The 17,707-nt window shown below is 38.3% G+C and overlaps 1 protein-coding gene across 1 annotated transcript in view; it reads right to left on the reverse strand.

Annotated features, from left to right (window-relative positions):
- Positions 1-17,707, reverse strand: part of ryr2b (ryanodine receptor 2b (cardiac)) — a 66,519-nt gene that overhangs the window by 48,177 nt on the left and 635 nt on the right. Inside the window, exons 2-32 of the mRNA XM_061040017.1 lie at positions 15,911-16,030; positions 14,545-14,649; positions 14,310-14,336; positions 13,844-13,918; positions 13,648-13,726; positions 13,372-13,484; positions 12,218-12,341; positions 11,880-11,976; positions 11,720-11,794; positions 10,948-11,104; positions 10,616-10,780; positions 10,346-10,467; positions 9,783-9,966; positions 9,553-9,688; positions 9,181-9,276; positions 8,864-8,982; positions 6,977-7,110; positions 5,442-5,683; positions 4,852-5,044; positions 4,484-4,703; positions 4,215-4,319; positions 3,913-4,016; positions 3,631-3,714; positions 3,295-3,454; positions 2,916-3,063; positions 2,430-2,638; positions 1,730-1,904; positions 1,342-1,550; positions 965-1,151; positions 584-716; positions 175-289 (exon numbers count right to left, since the gene is read on the reverse strand). Coding sequence (XP_060896000.1) covers positions 175-289; positions 584-716; positions 965-1,151; positions 1,342-1,550; positions 1,730-1,904; positions 2,430-2,638; positions 2,916-3,063; positions 3,295-3,454; positions 3,631-3,714; positions 3,913-4,016; positions 4,215-4,319; positions 4,484-4,703; positions 4,852-5,044; positions 5,442-5,683; positions 6,977-7,110; positions 8,864-8,982; positions 9,181-9,276; positions 9,553-9,688; positions 9,783-9,966; positions 10,346-10,467; positions 10,616-10,780; positions 10,948-11,104; positions 11,720-11,794; positions 11,880-11,976; positions 12,218-12,341; positions 13,372-13,484; positions 13,648-13,726; positions 13,844-13,918; positions 14,310-14,336; positions 14,545-14,649; positions 15,911-16,030 — 4,212 coding nt within the window. The remainder of the gene's footprint in view (positions 1-174; positions 290-583; positions 717-964; positions 1,152-1,341; positions 1,551-1,729; positions 1,905-2,429; positions 2,639-2,915; positions 3,064-3,294; positions 3,455-3,630; positions 3,715-3,912; positions 4,017-4,214; positions 4,320-4,483; positions 4,704-4,851; positions 5,045-5,441; positions 5,684-6,976; positions 7,111-8,863; positions 8,983-9,180; positions 9,277-9,552; positions 9,689-9,782; positions 9,967-10,345; positions 10,468-10,615; positions 10,781-10,947; positions 11,105-11,719; positions 11,795-11,879; positions 11,977-12,217; positions 12,342-13,371; positions 13,485-13,647; positions 13,727-13,843; positions 13,919-14,309; positions 14,337-14,544; positions 14,650-15,910; positions 16,031-17,707) is intronic.

Raw genomic sequence — 17,707 nt, forward strand, 5'->3', positions numbered from 1 at the left:
CTCTGAGGAAGAACAGAGTGTTCAAAAGCATTTTGTGTTTTCTGTTATTGATGGGCGTTATTAGGAAAAAGAGAAAATTTACAAAATATTCTGTTCTCTGTGGGCAGATTTCTTGTTTATGTTTAGTGCTTATCTGCTTTTGGAGGTGAGATGATAACAAAACAGAAAGCTTACTCTGGAGCTCTGAATAAGGTGATCGTGATTATCCTTGTCAACGACGACATCTTCCAGAAGCCGTGCGGAGGAGTTGCTGTTGACCAGGCCTGGTTTGGTCTTCTTAAGCATGAAGCTTATAGAAGAAAACATACATAAATGAGGAGGTAACACAAACAGCCTCTCCAGCTACCTGTCATTTCATTTGGTTAAGACATCATCCTTAATATGCATGCTTTTTTATCATTGTATTCATCTGGCAAAGGGATATGAAAAGACATGTATCCCTTAGTTTCATAGTTGCTGACAGATTAATATCTTATTCTACGTGGTTTGATTGACCCTAATATGTTTTTTGTTTATTTTCCATATTCAAAATCATATTGACATAACTCCAGTTCATCCATGTTTGAATGTCTCTACAGCCTACCGTTGTTTCAGTCTTGAGGTTTTGTCGTGACTATGATCCTTATGATTGAGCTCATCTCTTGAGCCCGCAAAATTGTGGGCTGACTTCATCAAAACTTCAAAGTCAGAGTCCACCTCCTCCTGATCTTTTCTTCCTAGAAGGACAAGCGGGATTAATTACAGCAGGGCCCTGGGGAGCTTTAGCTTTACAACTCATCAAGGACACAATGGTTGAATGTCAGTCATTATGATAGAAAATAATCTGGATAACTTCAATGAATTGCTATCCACATCTGACTACTAATACAGCACTAAATATATATTTTTTTGTATTGCCACGTGTTATTTGAGTACATTAACCCCCTTAAGCTGGATAAGGAATAGGATGTAATAATATCTGAACCTGGAGAGAGAGAGTTGGAGGCCACAGGAAGCACGCCCCCTGCAGGGCTCTTAAGGATAGCAGCACATTCAATGGACATGCTGAGCCGGTAAAAGCCTATCTCACTGCCTCCACCATGGTGTGCAAACAACCGCTGAGAAACCCTCAGGCTGGATAAGGAATCTGTCGAGCCACTGACTCTGGTGACCTTGAATGAGATTTGAACAAGATTTTCAGGATCAGTGCTGTCAATTAACCACTGATCCAAGCAACCAAGAATTCCAGGGAGGCGTCTGTTGAAATACTGAGCAAATTAGTGCATCGCACTACATGGTTAATAAAAGATTAACCAAGCTGCAAGGGGGGAAGACAGCCTACAGTCCTGTATGTAAACTAACCTGTAAATTATGATTATCAGGCAGTATGGAGGTAAACTGAGGCTGCTTCCAACTCATCCACAGGGCTGGGTCTCTAGACATGTTGGCAGCAAAAGGATCATAACCCTCTTGCTGGCCACACACTGTAAAGTACTGCAGAGAGTCCACTTGGCGACCAAGGTTTAGCCTCCCCACCTGGTTCACCTCAACACTGACCACAGGCAACAAACCTTGGAAAACAGGGAGACAAACAAAAACATGTTATTCTGAAAACTATTTTAGACTTGGATTAAGGTTACATTTTCTTAAAAAAAAAAAAACAGTTTGCGAGCCTCATAGAAAAATTGCTTGATGTACTATTTCAAGTTTAATCCGTACAGTACTGTATAAACTCAAAACTCTTGCCAACCGTCTCTGACATCGAAGTCCTTGGCAGCCAGTTCTGATCCTCTGTCATTAAACAGCATCTCTCCATTGAGCGTGACCATCATTGTGCATTCAGCCATGTCCACCAGGCATCCCACCACATCACCTCTCTGCCATGGTCGTCCCAGTGGCTCAACACCCTGATGGTACCACTGAGCCTGAAAGCAAAAGAAACAGAACAGGATGATGCGCTCAGAATCATTTGGCTGTGATTCATTTCGTCTTTGTCCCTTGTGTTAATGGCTGGCATGTACACCAATCCTCTATTTTTGTGCCTTTTTATGTAGCCAACTGAGATCATGTGTGACACCGGTGCTGTTACATATCATATATTAGTGCAACTTTGATGTATCTGATCAGCTGTGTGGTAGGACAAACAACAGACATTTTATTCATAGACGTGAATATAAATAAACTGTGAGCTTGTTTCTGTTTAATTTAAATAGAGCTTAAGTTCTGTTTCAGTCTGCTCTCCAAAGTAACTTCTGACATCACAGTGATTAGAGTTTGAAAACTAATTTTGAGTTTTTATTAGACCAAGTCATATGCTAACTTTCTAGACTGTAGGGTAAAAAAAAAGAATTCACATAGGGCTATACTAAAATCACATAGATATGTCTGGCTTATTACAAGCAAGCTTTTGTTAATGGCACATTAAGAACAGAGACATTTGGATATCTCACCTCAAATCCATCAAAGACAAATGCCTGGTCATCCGAGCCGAGCTCCTTATCTGGTGTATAGTCGGGTCGAGCCCAGCCCACTCTCATTTTCCCAGCAGTCACTATTTCAAATTCAAAGTACCACTTCCCCTGGGTCACAGCGTATGATTTGTCTGGTCTGAACACTCTGCCTTTCTCCACAGAGAAATGATAAGGGTTTGATAATAAGGCTATAAATCCAAGAAACAGGAAAAATAAGTTGCAGATTTGTATTCAAGTCTCACTGCACAGTGAGGAGTGTATCCTTGACATACAAAGTTAACACATTGTGCAGAGTATATAATCTGTAATATGTTGCCACTTTATTATGAATGAATATAGTTAATAACAAAGAGAGCCTTATCTTAAATAAACTCACATTCTTTATATTTTGCTTGTAACAATAAATAAAAGTTAAATGAACAGAGCTATATCATGTTAGATTAATGACAGGGCTTTGAGACTTACTCGTTTTGTGGTTGAGGGTCTCCAGGCTGTAACCGTAAGCTAACAGGGTACAAACAGTCTCTCTAACACTCTCCATGCTCACTCTTCTTCTTCTTTCATCAAGAAGACTGTATGGCACAAGGTACGGGCTCCGCTTGGCTTTCACATCCTGAAAATGCAGATTCAAAGAGAAATGATGTGTAACTATTTTTGAGCAGAATCATTGTTGTGTTGACGTACTGTGTTGTTGGGATTTTCTTTCTTTTCTCTTATTGAGACAATATACAGAAAAAATATTACTTTATTTGGATAACTAGTTAAACAATATTTTGACTGGAAAGAAGTCGTTTGAATGCATTTTCTCTCCATTATAGTGCAAGAAAGGGCACAGAACATCAACCTGTTGGGCTGCGTAGGTCCATCCTTGCTTGATACGCTCTCTGGCCCATACATTGTGATCATTCTCTGCCAGCAAGTTAACCAATTCCTCATGGGTTGGGCTGAGAAAAACCTGCCTTAGGTCTAGTGGGGCAGGTTTATAGCCACTGGGCTGCTCATACCTAAGAAGCAGAATGAAAAAAATGTAAATGAGTGTCAAGACTGCAAATTATACTCAAGGGTTAAACTCCAAGTGGCAACAACATGACCAAAACAGACTTTTTAAATCCAGTCCATGCTTTTTGCAAGGGCTCAAAAGAACAAGCATTTAGTTGTAAAATTAACCATGTACACGTACTTGGCAGCCACTCTCGTGTATTTGACTCTTTCCTCAGCGCTGGAATCAGTCAGGCCCATGTGGAAACCAAAGGCAAGCAGAGTCCTCCAATGCAAACATAAACAATCAGGAAACATGAAAACAAACCCCTAGCACAAAGCTTATAATGATCAGTTGTAAGAGTAAAATTTGAATGGTAGGTCTGTTAATGTTCATCTATAAAGTGTTCAATAAAGTATTTACTGTTAATAATGTGGTAGAAAAAAAGATAGGCTATTGCACAATGCAGATAGTAGAGCTCACCTGAGAGTGTCTTGAGCCATCTGAAGGTTTTGGTTCCTCCCCTGCTCTGAAAGTTTGGAAAACTCCACCAGAGAGGGATCGTGTCTGTTTGTTTCATCTCTCACCTAAAGAACAAAATCTTACATTTAGAAAATAATACTAAAAAATAAAGTAGAACTAGAGGTAAGTTAGTACAGTCTGGTTTAAGCACAAACTTTTAATTGTACTATTCTCTTACAAAGTATGTGATAGTTTGATATTGCCAAGCTGGTGTCTCTATGATGACTATTTGTTATTTATTTTATGCAATATAATTTTCTTACAGGTCCATATGTCCATCCAATATCAATCCTGTCCATTGCCCAAAGTTCATGGATGTTTTCTGCCAATTTATCTCGGATACCCTCAAGTTGTACAGGCAATACCACCTACGAGAGAATAGTATTATGAAAAAGTAAATAAACTACATCAAAAAGGTACATTTCAGCACTAACAATCTATTTATGTGGTTAAAGCGTTAATGAGGCATGCATATTAAATATTTAACTATACAACACATTGGGGATTACGATTGATCTGTGCTTATTCTTACCTTGCTGATATCCATTGGCATGGGAGTAAAGGTGGCTGGAGTGGCAGGTACCAAGGAGCCAATGAGCTCTTTTTTCCCTTTGTCATGATCAAAGATGTATGTGTGACAGGGCTCTACTTTTAGCTTAACTCTCGGGAGCAAACTTTCAGAGCATGGAGCAAAACCTGGTGGGGGCAGGAAACGAAACTCTCCATGCCTACCCCCAAACAGAAAATGAACCCTGATTGCCAGAAATAGGAAAAGGTAGGCAATTACTGGATGTATCGAGGGCCAAAGGACTGAAGCATGAATGTTGACAAAAATGCACATTAATGGTGATCTTAAGACTTATAGACAAATTCAACAAAAAACATCTTTCCACTACTGACGTGACTCCGGCAGAAAAGCTGACGACAGGATGAAGCAGTCCATCTCCGCTGAAATTCTCAAACATGCCCTGAACAGGTTGACCGTTGACCCGGAAGGAGATGCAGGGAGCGCTGAGGTCAAGGCAGCAGCTGACCACATCATCATCTTTCAGCAGGTGAGGGAGTGGAGAGCTCACTCTGCGGCCCATGCAGCCTAATATACAAGAGTCACAGCCTTCAAAGCTATCCGTGTCCAGATTGATTTTTGTATTGTTAGAGATTGTTTTTGAGTTGTTAGAGTGACCCTAACTTAAAAAAATCAGAACTGCATTTAGATTAACCAAGCTTTACTAAGTTAAAACCTAATGCCTAAAATAAAACAAAGTTCATATTAAGTCTATTTATATTAGTTTAGTTTTTCCCAGAGAGACGCTGCTGTCAGTGCGGTGGCTTAGTTACGGTGCGCCTAAATGGACAAAATAGCATTAATTTTGGACCTCAATCGCATCCCGATCCATGCTGTTATACATGCATACAAAGTGAGCAACCTCCACCAGGAGTTCTTATCCTGTACATTGAGCCTTATATCTCTCATCCGAAGTCATCCTCACCTGACCAGAGGTGAAGTCCATCAAATCCATAGGAGCAGAGGTCATCTCCCACCCCATTACCTCCCCAGGCTTCACCCCCTGTGGGCCTGGGCTGGTAACCCTCTGTGCATGCCCAGCCAACACGCAGGTGTGTGGGCTCAGGTGTGAGGAAGGACTCAACATGATCCACAACTAGCTCAAAGTACCACCTCCGGTGTTGGGCTGAATCTTCCCCCATAGCCAAGAAGATGTTTGGTCTCATGCTGAGGCAGAGTAGTGTACAGTAAAAAAAAACATCTTAACAAGAGCATCAATACTCCTCAACAATTCTGATAAAAGCATTTATATGACAGGAAAATGTATTGAAAAATGCTAAATATTATTAATAAACAACTATAAAAACAGTTTCTTGTACAGCCATTTGATCTTTGAATACGAACAGTGAAATAATATGACCAGAAAGAATCTGGAAGCATAGTTTGAAACAATAAAAGGGAAAGGCATGTGAAAAAGAAAACCAACAAGTTGCTGACAAGTTGCTGACCTACACAGTGTCTAGAGAATAAATGCCAGGTCTTAATGTGGCACAACACATGTGGACAACAGGAGGGAAATCGAAGAATGGAAGAAAAAAACCACCACACCAAAACTTGGTAAAACTTGGTTAAGATGGAATAAGAGATTTGATTAAAAAAATGAAAGAAAAAAAACGGGATCTGTAAGAATTGACTTAATGTGGTGTGGGAGGAGGTGAAGATGAAAAAGAGAAAGACATTTGATGAGAAGAATGAAAGGAAAAAATACTAATGGACTTTTTATTGAACAACAAGTTAAAGTGATAGAATGAGAAATTACTCGAAAATAAAGGGAGAGCTGGGAAATGGACCAGGCAGGTGCGAAGAATATGAAACAAAATAAGCTATAAGACCTGAGGAACAGAATGAGCTGCTTGTAAAGAAAGACATCATAAAAGAAGGCAGCTGCTGTGAGGGAAAAGAAAGGTAGAGGAGTAAAAGCCAAAATAATATGACCCAAAGGAAAGGCAAAATGGAAACCAAGGTTATTATCGTTAACGAAAACTAAAATGTAAGAATCATTTTCGTTAAACAAAAATGAGGCTTTATAAAAAAATGATAACTCACTGTCACTGTATTGTGTGTAGAGATGGGACCGATCCGATCTTATATCGGTGTCGGGTCTGATATTGATGTAATTTACGGATCCGATATTGGACTGACAGTGCTGATCCACGTCACTGATTAACAAAGCACTCGAAACATTCTCAACACACAGTCTCTCTATGAAGACATTCAGACTGAACTGTTAGAAGTGTTCACAAACATACATACACTTTTTTGCACCACTTGATTGGCATCAATCAATCTGAGGGTAGCTTCATCTGGCTGCATTAAAACGTGTAAAAGCATTTATATCCAGACCTTCAGCCGATGGTTAAAATGTACACATTCTCTGTAAAAAGTGGAGGGGCTGGAGCCAACCCGCTTCTCGCTCAATGACGGAGAAGTCATATTGAGAGAAAACACTTGAAACTGTACCTGGTGACCTGATTAGTCAGACGTGTTTGGAGCAGCAGGTCTCGGTCTGGCAGCAGGTTGTCACAGATGAGGTTTTGATTGGACCGCACTGCCACACCATGGCACACACACAGAGAGCACAGCACCTCCAGCACCTGAAACACAACCTGTCAGCATTCATCCAGCAAAAGCTTCATAATCACATGATGTGGTCTCGCATTAGGGAGATCAAAAACCACTAATAGGGCCACAACACTTCTTCCCCATGTGTATGCATTAGTGAAGCACTGATATCTGTTCAACAACATGCACATTTCTTAGACAATATTGACACGTACATCAGGGTTCCAACTTTTTTTTAGAGATCATTTTCCAGGACCTTTTTAAGGACTTTTTCAGTGACAATTGACTGGTATGATAGGAAAGCATTGTGCATCGTACAATCTTTGGAAGTCTGATTCAGAAGATGAGCAGTCTATGGTTATAACCATGAACTCTTATATGATTTTAAATTATGAAGAATTGATCATAGAATAATGAAAACACCTGCAGATGTATAGCACAAGTATGTTTCTATTATTGTTTGGGCATTTATAACCTAAACAATGTTTCCTCTTATTTTCTCAAAAAAATAAAAACTAGGTTATGTAAAAAAAAAAAGAGCCAACTAAAGTATCTTGCTCCAGCCTTAGTCAAAATAATCATAGTAATAATGATGACAACAAATGTTTATAAATGACTCAAAATCATCCAGTAGAGAGGTCAATATTAAAGACAACAAATGTAACATTGAGTTCAGTGTAGTTTTTTGATACTGTCATGCAGATTTTCAAGAGTTTTCCAAGAGCAGCCAGCTCATCCCCTTTTCTCTCTAACACTTATTATTGATACAGATAATATTATTCCCTTATTCACAGTAAAAACACAATCTGTCTTGTCCTGTCATTGCAACTGCATCAACAGTTGTAAAATTGCCTCAAGGGCCTTTCAGATAGGACGCGGTTGGTGCTGAGCGCCGCTGTCCAGCCCCTTCATTTGTCTATTGTGTTGCTCCGCGCAAGAGCGTATCTCCTCGCTGCCTAGTTTTAAGACCTACCGGGACATCGGCAAGAAAGCTCATGTTTGGAAAGATATTTCCAACAGTTTGTTTTTTAAACAGCAGCAGAAATGTGTGTCACTCGTTTTAGCGCTGCAGCTCCTGTACGAGCCTAAACTCTCCCACATCCTGACGTGCCCTGAAGATTTCATGAACACCCTCTTTCTTTTCTTTGCTGCTCGTCTCCCCCTCGGCAGCAGAAGAAAAGTCTGTTTTTTTTTCTCAATAGTGGACACGTAGGCCTACATAGTGCTGTGGCAGAAGCTACTTTCCCAAGCTTTTTTCCCCCGACTACTGTTTTGGTCACCTAGCAACACGCGATGTTGCTTTTTGCTTGTGTGTGCTCTCCCTTTTTGCTCTGGGCCCTACTCCGGGTCAAGCTCAGTGCGTACCGCATCCTATCTGAAAGGCCCTTTAGTGTCATAGAGCCTGCATGTGCTACTGTGTGATGTGACTACAGCCTGTAATCTATTCTTAGTACATAATTAAGCCCTTTCAGATGACAGTGCCATTTGTTTCTGGGAACTCTAATATGAAATTATGAGACTCTTTAAATCATTCTACAGGAGAGCACAAGAACTTCAGGGAAATGTTCGGTTTTTCTGTCATTTTCAATGTGCTTTCCATGACTGGCAAATTGGTCAATTGTTTTCAAAGTTTACCAGGACATGCGGGAACCCTGTTACAAAGTTCCCGCTGCAGCATTTTAGCAAATAAATACAGAAAACATGAAGTTTTCCTTCTGCTTCCATTGGTTTTTATTATGCACATTATGATTTGTATTTCACAGAAGCACAAAAGGCCAACACTACCTTGTGGTTGCATCCATGCTTGTCCAGGAAAGAGATGATCGAATGAATGTGTCCCTCTTTAATGACATTGAGTGCTTCAGGACTTTCCACCAGGACACACTGCAGAACCTCCAAGACTCCTGTATGTGAAATTATACAATTCATTATTTAACTGAAGTGAAATATAACATCATCTCAAAAATAATGTACAAGAGATGTCATGGTGTAACTCGCATATTTTCCTACATTATCCCTAAAACAACTCAAATAAGGGTTAGTATCAAATTATCATAACAAAAAATATTTATTCATGATAGAATGCCACAAATGAAACAAACCAGAAGACGCCTCCAGTCGTTCCAGTTTGCTAATAAGCCAGTCTAGAGAAGCTGAAAAATGTGCACAGTTTACAGGGTTTCCTCTAATCAGAGCAGCTGAAGGTTGAGAAAGAAAGAAAGAAAACAGAGAAGTGTTGAGTATTCACAACGCTCAGACAGACTCAAACAGAACCAATTTATTTGTTGTAAAATACAAGAAATTCATACCATGATTATATTTTGGTGTTTCGGTCAAATACCTCAAAATAATAGTTTAGCAGATAAGAAAACAACAACTGAACATGTGATATCTGTGTCAGTAGATATTTAATGTTGTTGTGTCATTATCAAAAATGTGAAAGTGGCACTGAGTCATATATACTCAGTTCTCACCCAATAGCTCATAGAAACGGTTGAGAATCGTCTCCCACTCTCCGCCTGTGTCAATCTGTGCAGCCTCAGTAAAATGAGAAGCAGTACTATATTGGTGCAGACGGTCAATACAATCCAGGACCAAGTCTAACACTCCCTTAGAAGAAAAGAGAATATATAGTTATGTAAAAGTAACTAACATATCACATGTAGTATCCATGAATTATGGTACTACTAATGTTTAGATTTACCTCTTCCTGAAACATGTTCTGCCGATTCTTTAGTGCTGCCAAGTTGTTCTGTTTAGCTTCATGCTCAAGTCCTTCTGCTGGAGGCTGGAAATAGTCGATCAGATCCTGCAGACTTTGTGTGACTTTCTCCATTGGCAGACTGGCAGACATGACGTGTTCGTTTTGACTAGAAACATCCAATTTCCTGACAAAAAGATGGGATGGGAATAACAATAATATTTTAATAGTTCATTAGGGGTTATAGAACAGTATCCGACAAAAAATCAAAATACCAGACTTCCAAATCTTTTTTCTTCATCGGGCTCAGACCGGCCAGTTTAAAAATGTCAGATATGACTGGACCTAAAACATCTCTATGATGTCTATGCTAGACTTTACAATCCGTACACACATCCAACAGGTACCATACGTTTAAAAAAAAAAAATTATCGACTGTTGTTTGTTTGTTTTTCAGAGAAAAAAAAACATAACATGGTATTTGAGCCTTAAGTTATTCCAGAGTTTCCCATGGTGTTCAAAAATGTTTTGGCATTTTGAATAAGTCAAGTTCAGGTATGCAGTACCTGATAAAGCAACTGAAGAGGAGAGTAGCACTCCGGATGAGTCTGGCAGTGTGGGATTCCTCCTTCTGAGAACGGGACAGCGTCAGTCCATCGTCCATATGACCCTCGCTGTGCAGAATGGCCTGGAAACACATCATTTCCCATTGACTCCATTTCCATGTTTAGCTTGATTTCATGCATGTTCACATTGAAAATTCTTACATGAGTTTATATATAAAATGAGCCCTTAGCTTTTGGTTAAAAACATTGATTCCAATCTAAAAGGTTTACCTTTCTCTGAGCCACTACCATGCGTGTAGTTTTGGCATCAATAGCTTGGTAGGTGAGCCAGAGCCCAGAGTTTACATGCTGAACAAAACAAATGGAGTCTCCATACTTGATCTCTGGGGTTCCCATGCCTTCCATATTTGTCTTTTTGCCAGTGTCCAGCTTCTCCTTAATAGCAAAATCCATTGTTACACATACAGATATAATTTATTTATTTGATAACAAACTGATGCAATTTTTATTTGGATTACACTGGGGACCTTCAAGACTTCAGTTTGTGGAAACTTTCAGGTTATGAATTGATTACAGAAGCCTTAAAAAGGTTGACCCCTGACCTTTGAAGAGCGGAAGCAGAAGGATGTTGTGTTGACATCAGCTCTGTCCCGATCAACCAGATGCAGGCCTCGCTCCTCTGTCAAACCCAGGTACCTCCCAGTGGTCATATGGCAGAGTCGGAAAGGCTGCCCCCAGCAAGTATGCCTTCCACACCAGCTGAGGAATATCAAAGCACTGTTTTTTGTTTTTGTTTTCCTTTAAGAGAAGCTAAGCAGTTCACAACGGGGTTTATTTATTTTGAAATAGGCAGCAGAGCAGGGGACACACAATTCTAAATCCATTTTTGGCCAGTGATATTGAATTTGTTTCAAGCAACTCTGTAGAGATTTTGTGAGGAAAACAGCAGCAACAGAATTTCTGGTCACTCTGCTGGCAGTGACCAGCGGGCAGCAGAGTGTGATACAAGATAGAGACTCCCAATATGGTCTGAACAATCAGTGACTTTTTACATGTGTGCATCACTTTCTTTTTCTCTGTAAATGTTAGCAATGACACAATAAAGCCATTTCCAATAATAATAAAGTGTATAATAATAATATATTGATCACCTACAGCTGGATGAGCAAGAGCAACACATGCTTGTCAGTTATACATAAATACAGAGAGAGCCATCCACTGATACTTCCCTCCTGCAACTCCAATGATTTGCATACAACAACTAAAACTAAACTAGGTTTAATTTGGACCTTCTTGTGTAACTATTTTAAAGCTTTTAAGTGCATCTGTTAGTCAGTGTTGTTTAGTCCCACTTTCAGCATCCAGTATACTTACCCAACACGAAGAATCTCCAGCCTCCAGAGTGAGCGGGCATGGCTGCAGACTGATCCACTCTCATAATGCATGATCCTAGTTTAAGAAAACAGACATGTTCACTGAAGTAAAGGACATTTTGTTCAGCTGAGATGTGAGGAGACTGATGTTTCCAACTGACCTTTGCAGCTCCTCTCCCTTCTCTATGGATGGAACAGTCAGACATGCGTCACTGTGGCTGTGGAGTAGCCGCAATGTGTCACCACCCTTCAGATATCCTGTAATCAGAACAGAAACATAACATCTTTGAAGTCGACTTTGTCTTGAATATAACTCTTCCTCAGTTATCCCATACAGCAGTTTCAGGACAGTTAAAGTGAGTTATCCTATGAAGCTGTAATATTACGTTTAAAAAAAATCATATTTCTAAGATGCAACAGTCAGTTGGGCAGCAAAGTTGTTGAGATTGATTGTTTGTTTTTCAATATGCTAGCAGACCAAAAAGGAAACCAAACTTGCCTTGAGCAACTCCACCTCCAGAGCAGATGGGAGCAACACTCCAGAGAGTCTGCTGGAAGGCTGCATTAACAATCAGGCTGTCACTCAAGCTTTTGTTGTCAAAAACAGTGCCAAAGGACAGGTGCTAGGAAGATATCAAATGAAAATCATCAAAACAGACTTAAACTACCAAACAGCTACATTTTAAAAGGGATCATGATTGGAAGGTGAAATAAAGTATTTTCACATTCAATCCAATATTTTTTATAGGAAAAGCTTGGATTTCCCTGAGAATGGTCAAAAGAGGATGACACTGATTTGAGTTCTTAACTTTAGGTTAGATCCATTTTTCACACTGGGTATTTCTTCTTGATATTATGACAAAAAGCTATTTGATTTTCTTATTGAAATTTCTGCTTAAAAGGATCTTTGCTGAAGCCAGAGCCTCTTAGGCATTATGTAACAAAAAATAAAATTGTACATTGCAAGTAGACAAGTCAGCTGCTTTTCTTCTCCGTATTTTTATTAATTTCATTGTTTTTATTTGTGAAAATGTGTTTAAAAAAGAATACACACATTATATTGTTTTCTGTTTGTTTGTTATTAATATCATCGAGCCACTTTTCTAAAATTATAATATTGTTGATTCATTGAAAGTGAGAGTGGTGGGGTATTTATGTATGCTTTTCATGGGGAGGAAATATAGAAATTGTTTCCATTTTTTCCCCCCAACAAAAAGTTTTAAACAGACCTTTAAAGATGCAGTTATAACGGGGTATTTGAATATGCATCTCCTCCAATTTGTATGTTCTGTGGATTATGTGTGTGGAATAATAATCAGTTAAATCCAACACAAATGAGCAAATCAACGATGAATAGAGCTTGTGATTTCTGCTGATTTACTCCAACAGCTGTTATTATAAACAATTATGCCAAACAACTCATCCAGGGCCGGCAGAACCAAGATTACCCACCACAATTGTTTTTTTTTATCTGCAATGCTCAGGGGAAACATAGAAGAAATAAAGAAATACATTTTAAAATAACTTATAAAAACACATCTTCAATCAACTTTGAACAGATAATAGTATGCAAGTATTTAATTCATGTTTTAGACCATCTCAGATCTTAGTTTTTTTTATCTTCTACTAATTATTCACCCTTTAGCGACTCACCAGATACCTCTCAGAAGACACGTTGACCAGTATGAGGTCATCTCCAACACGCACTTTCTCCCCTTCTGATCGCTGTCTGGATGCTGGATGGACAGTCCACCAACATGTCTCACCTGAGAGACAAAGAGGAAAAACACAGACTTCAGGTTCTATAAATACACATGCTTTAAAATAAATAAAGAAATGTGGTGGAATAGCACACAGTTTTGAAGAAAGGGTTGAGATTAAAAAATACAAAATAAATACCACTGTTTTGAAATATCAAGTAACAATTACCTGCTTTATCCTCCTGTAGACCGACATCAAAAGCCAACTTGTCAGCTGAAGACTGAGATGAAGACAAGCAGCTGAGATACTAAAAAGACATGATTACAGTTAGTTTTTTAAGTTCATTGAACTATATTCTGTTTACATGTGAACACAAGACTGAGAGCTTCAGCAATTCTTTTTGCATTGGATCAAGACGTCTCACCATGCCGCTATAAGAGTGAAGGAACAACACTGCCTGGCCGTACAGAAGGGTGCGTTGGCTTCCTCCAGCTCCCACCTGTAAGTCACGATCACATTAACAAGACAAAACTCGTAGTACAAGAAAACAAAAACAGTAGGGGGAAAAGTGAGAAAATCTGAAAAGAAAAACATGATCCTGATTAAATGCAAACAATATTTAATATAAAATAATCAAAAGCAAAACAGGGACAAACAATCATTGTAAAATGATAAATATTTCACTGTTCACTTGTTATTTTATGTAAAGACAAACTGATTAATTCCAATATAGACTTATGTGTCAGTGTTGTGAACATTGTCACTTCAGCACTTCCCTTATGTATAAATTATATGATAAAATCATGGATCCAACAGTTGACAGTATTCTTTACTAAAGTAAAACATTATTTTAATTTTCCTTGCACAGCTTTTAAAAGAGTCACCTTAACCTGGGAGCTTTGTTTGGTTATGTCAATCTTAAGTGTGAAGGTCACAGTTACATTGACACCTATCAGGTAATACCTTTTTCTTGAGTATTGAAATACATTAGAAGAGAAAGAGAAAAAGAAAAAGAACGAGAACAAGAAGAAGAGAACAAGAAAGAGAAGAAGAAGAGAAAGAGAAAAAGAAAGAGAAGACAAGGCAAGACAGGAGAAGAAAACAGACAGAAGAGAAGACTCTTACTTCTGTAGACAGGTGTTGGCTGTGGGCCAGCATCTCCTGAAGGGCTCTAACAGAGAGACACTGTGCCAGGACAAAGCCACATACAGACAACTCAGGTGGAACATTCTGAAAAACAAAAAGGCCATCAGTGCTATTTGCAGTCACAAGGATTGAGAAAAGTGTGACCATTTAACACAAAAAAGAGAAAACAATTTAAATTATAAAAAAACATACTGATTCAAATATAAATATATATAAATCTGAAGAAATATGTAATGCCATGATGTATTAATCAAACTAAGGTTTCATTAGAAGTGGAAAACTAAATGAGCATTATCTCGGAGATAACGTAGAATCAAATTTCTTTTCAAATACAATAAAAGTTACTGATTACAAGTTTTAAAGAACAGAAATACATGCAGAGGTCAGATTTTGCAAATGCTGTCGTCTAATTTTCCGATATTATAGTTTGCGAATAAAAGGTAACTATGTATTGTAGTTCTTAACAGACAGTTGTTCTTTACAGGTCAGATATTCTGGCAAATATTGGATGAAGATTGTTTTCCCCGTCATCATTCAAAATAAATAATGTTAAAGTGCAGGGCCTAAATTTCGAAACCTGAAAATAAATTAACCCAGAATAAAGCCCAATTAACAATATAGATAATATTAACTAATGTTAACTAATATAATGTTTATATATCTTAGAAGAGTGTTCCCATTATACCTTATTTGTTGGGTGGCTATGTTGTTTGTATGGGGAAAGGGCTTATATTATAAAATCAAGGCTAAACTTTAAACTTAAAAGTGTATAGTAAAACACAGTATAATATAACACAGTATAGTATGCTACTCCTAATACTGATGGTTACAATGGCAGTCATGTCAATCAGACATTAGAAACATTTCTGAGGTGAAGCAGTGAAAAGTATATCAGACAGACTGGCTCAGAAATGACTGTTACACAGGCTGCAGAAGAGAGGAAAATGTAACTGGAGGTGAAAGTAACTATTACGCTGAACGTTAACACTGCTGAAGTCAGAAACTCTCATTTGTGTTGAATTTAGCACCCTCTGTAGACAAAATTATACATCTTTACTTGACTTACACCCTGTTCATGAATAAGTAGTGTTCCCGATGGGATCGTAATCAAATATTCTTGGTCTGTGTGCTGTAAAATCTTTGTCTGACACTGATCAATTTTCAATGACGAAAGGGATTCAAATACAAGTACAGAAATAATCAATATTCTTCTGATTGTCTTGTTTGCTTTTATGGGAAGAACATAGGGGGAAAAGAAAAAACTAATCTCAGACCCTGAAGTGTGACATCAATCCTTTAATAAAAAACTGCACTACTAATGAGAAAAACTTAGCAAGATCTTTACTTTGCAGTTAGAGGTGGGCTCAAGTCTGCAGAGTCTGCTGCCAAATCCCTCAGCAGCAAGACAGAGCTTCACATGTTCATCCTGGGAGGTGAACGTACTCTGCAGAACCACGTCATCCCCCTGAAAAAAAACAAACGTACACAGAGACAACAGCAGTGAGCACAAACAAGTTGAGTAAAGTCATGGTGTGACTACAAAATTAAGACTGCACTGATTGTTTTTGGGAAGGCGAGAGCTGAAACTGATCAGGAATAGACTTTCATCAGGGGGAAAAAGAACTTGCACTCAATGCTCCTTGTGAAATTTTCTGTATTGATAAACAGATAGATCGAGGGACATCGTAACTCTCTACTGAATTTAATATGAGCTTGATATGAATATGATTTTATTAGAGGAGTTATGTCTACCAAAAGGGTGACCAAAAATATCAATATTGCTAGCCAAAAAAATCCTGTTAACCAACCCACAAATACCTGTCAAATAAGTAACCTTGAATAAACCAATAACTGATGATTACTTACCGGTACTTTTAAAGACCAGTAGCAATAGGATAACCAATAACATAAAATTTTAGTACAAAATGAAATTATAAACCTGTAGTCAATGTCCCCTAAGGGTAATGTTTTAATAATCAAAGATGGATTTCAATAGTACCATAAACTGTTCTGTGCTCATGGCAAAATAAGTCCTGCAAATTTCAGTCGTGCTGTCTTATTCTGAGATAAAATATTTTGAGACTAGATGCATGGTATTTTCTTTTCACAGAATTTTAACATTTAATTTAGTGTGATTCATCATCTGTGGCATCAATTTTGACTTAAGTGTTTTCTGCACTTTGGTGAATAAAAACAGAAGTTGTCATAGCCACATATACGACCCCTAAAATTAAGAAAGACAAGCATAGTAACTCATAAATAACTTTGCCCCAAAAATTTTGTCTAGAACAGAATTTGTTTGAATTACTTAAATGTAGATAAAGAACCTGCTAGAATCAGCTATTTGATAGATTTATATTTTTAAATGATTTACCATGACAGTAAAAGCATGTACAGTACATCTTCCACCTTAAATGTATCTTATCTTCATTGAAATGCCTACATCCAGAGATTTGGCTTTTCAATTCTATTTCAGGAACTGTAGAGAGTGATAACAGACGACTGGTCTCAAAAAGCCCAGCCAGGACTACCAACACCTCTCTGTACCCAGGCTGCAGACCTCCATATTGGGAAGATACTTTACTGTCTGACCCCTTATTCACCCTGGTATCCACTTTTCATATCAGCAGCACTCTGCAATCAGTCAAACACACTGTCCAACTCTGAGGCACTGTCTGCCATTCAGATGGCTAGAGGAGCTCAGCTCGTCTTTAAAGTACATTTTTAAAGTGAAAATGTACGCATACACATTACCTAATCCAAATGTCAAAAAGCCAAATATATCATTATATCGCTGCAACAGGTATTAGGAAGATGTAGAAAGACAATCTCCAATAACTTCCATAAATATAATACACGTTTTGATATTAAAAAAAAAAACATCGACCTTTGGAGAAAAGCAGGTAAATCAAAAACTCCAAATAAAACAAAAAAGAACTGTTTCCTGATTTATAGTAATAGTATATTAATGCATGAAACAAACTTCAAAATGTTAGTTCCCCCAATAGCAGGGCTTGGTTGGTTTAGTTTATCTGCATTACTGCCCGTGTGAGGATAGGTGTTTGTGTCATATCTACAACAGATACTCCCTGTGACATGCCTTATCAGAGGGCAAAGATAACAAGAGGCCACACAACTTACA

The sequence above is a fragment of the Labrus mixtus genome, chromosome 6 (genome assembly GCF_963584025.1).
Source record: "Labrus mixtus chromosome 6, fLabMix1.1, whole genome shotgun sequence".
In the NCBI taxonomy this organism is placed as follows: Eukaryota; Metazoa; Chordata; class Actinopteri; order Labriformes; family Labridae; genus Labrus; species Labrus mixtus.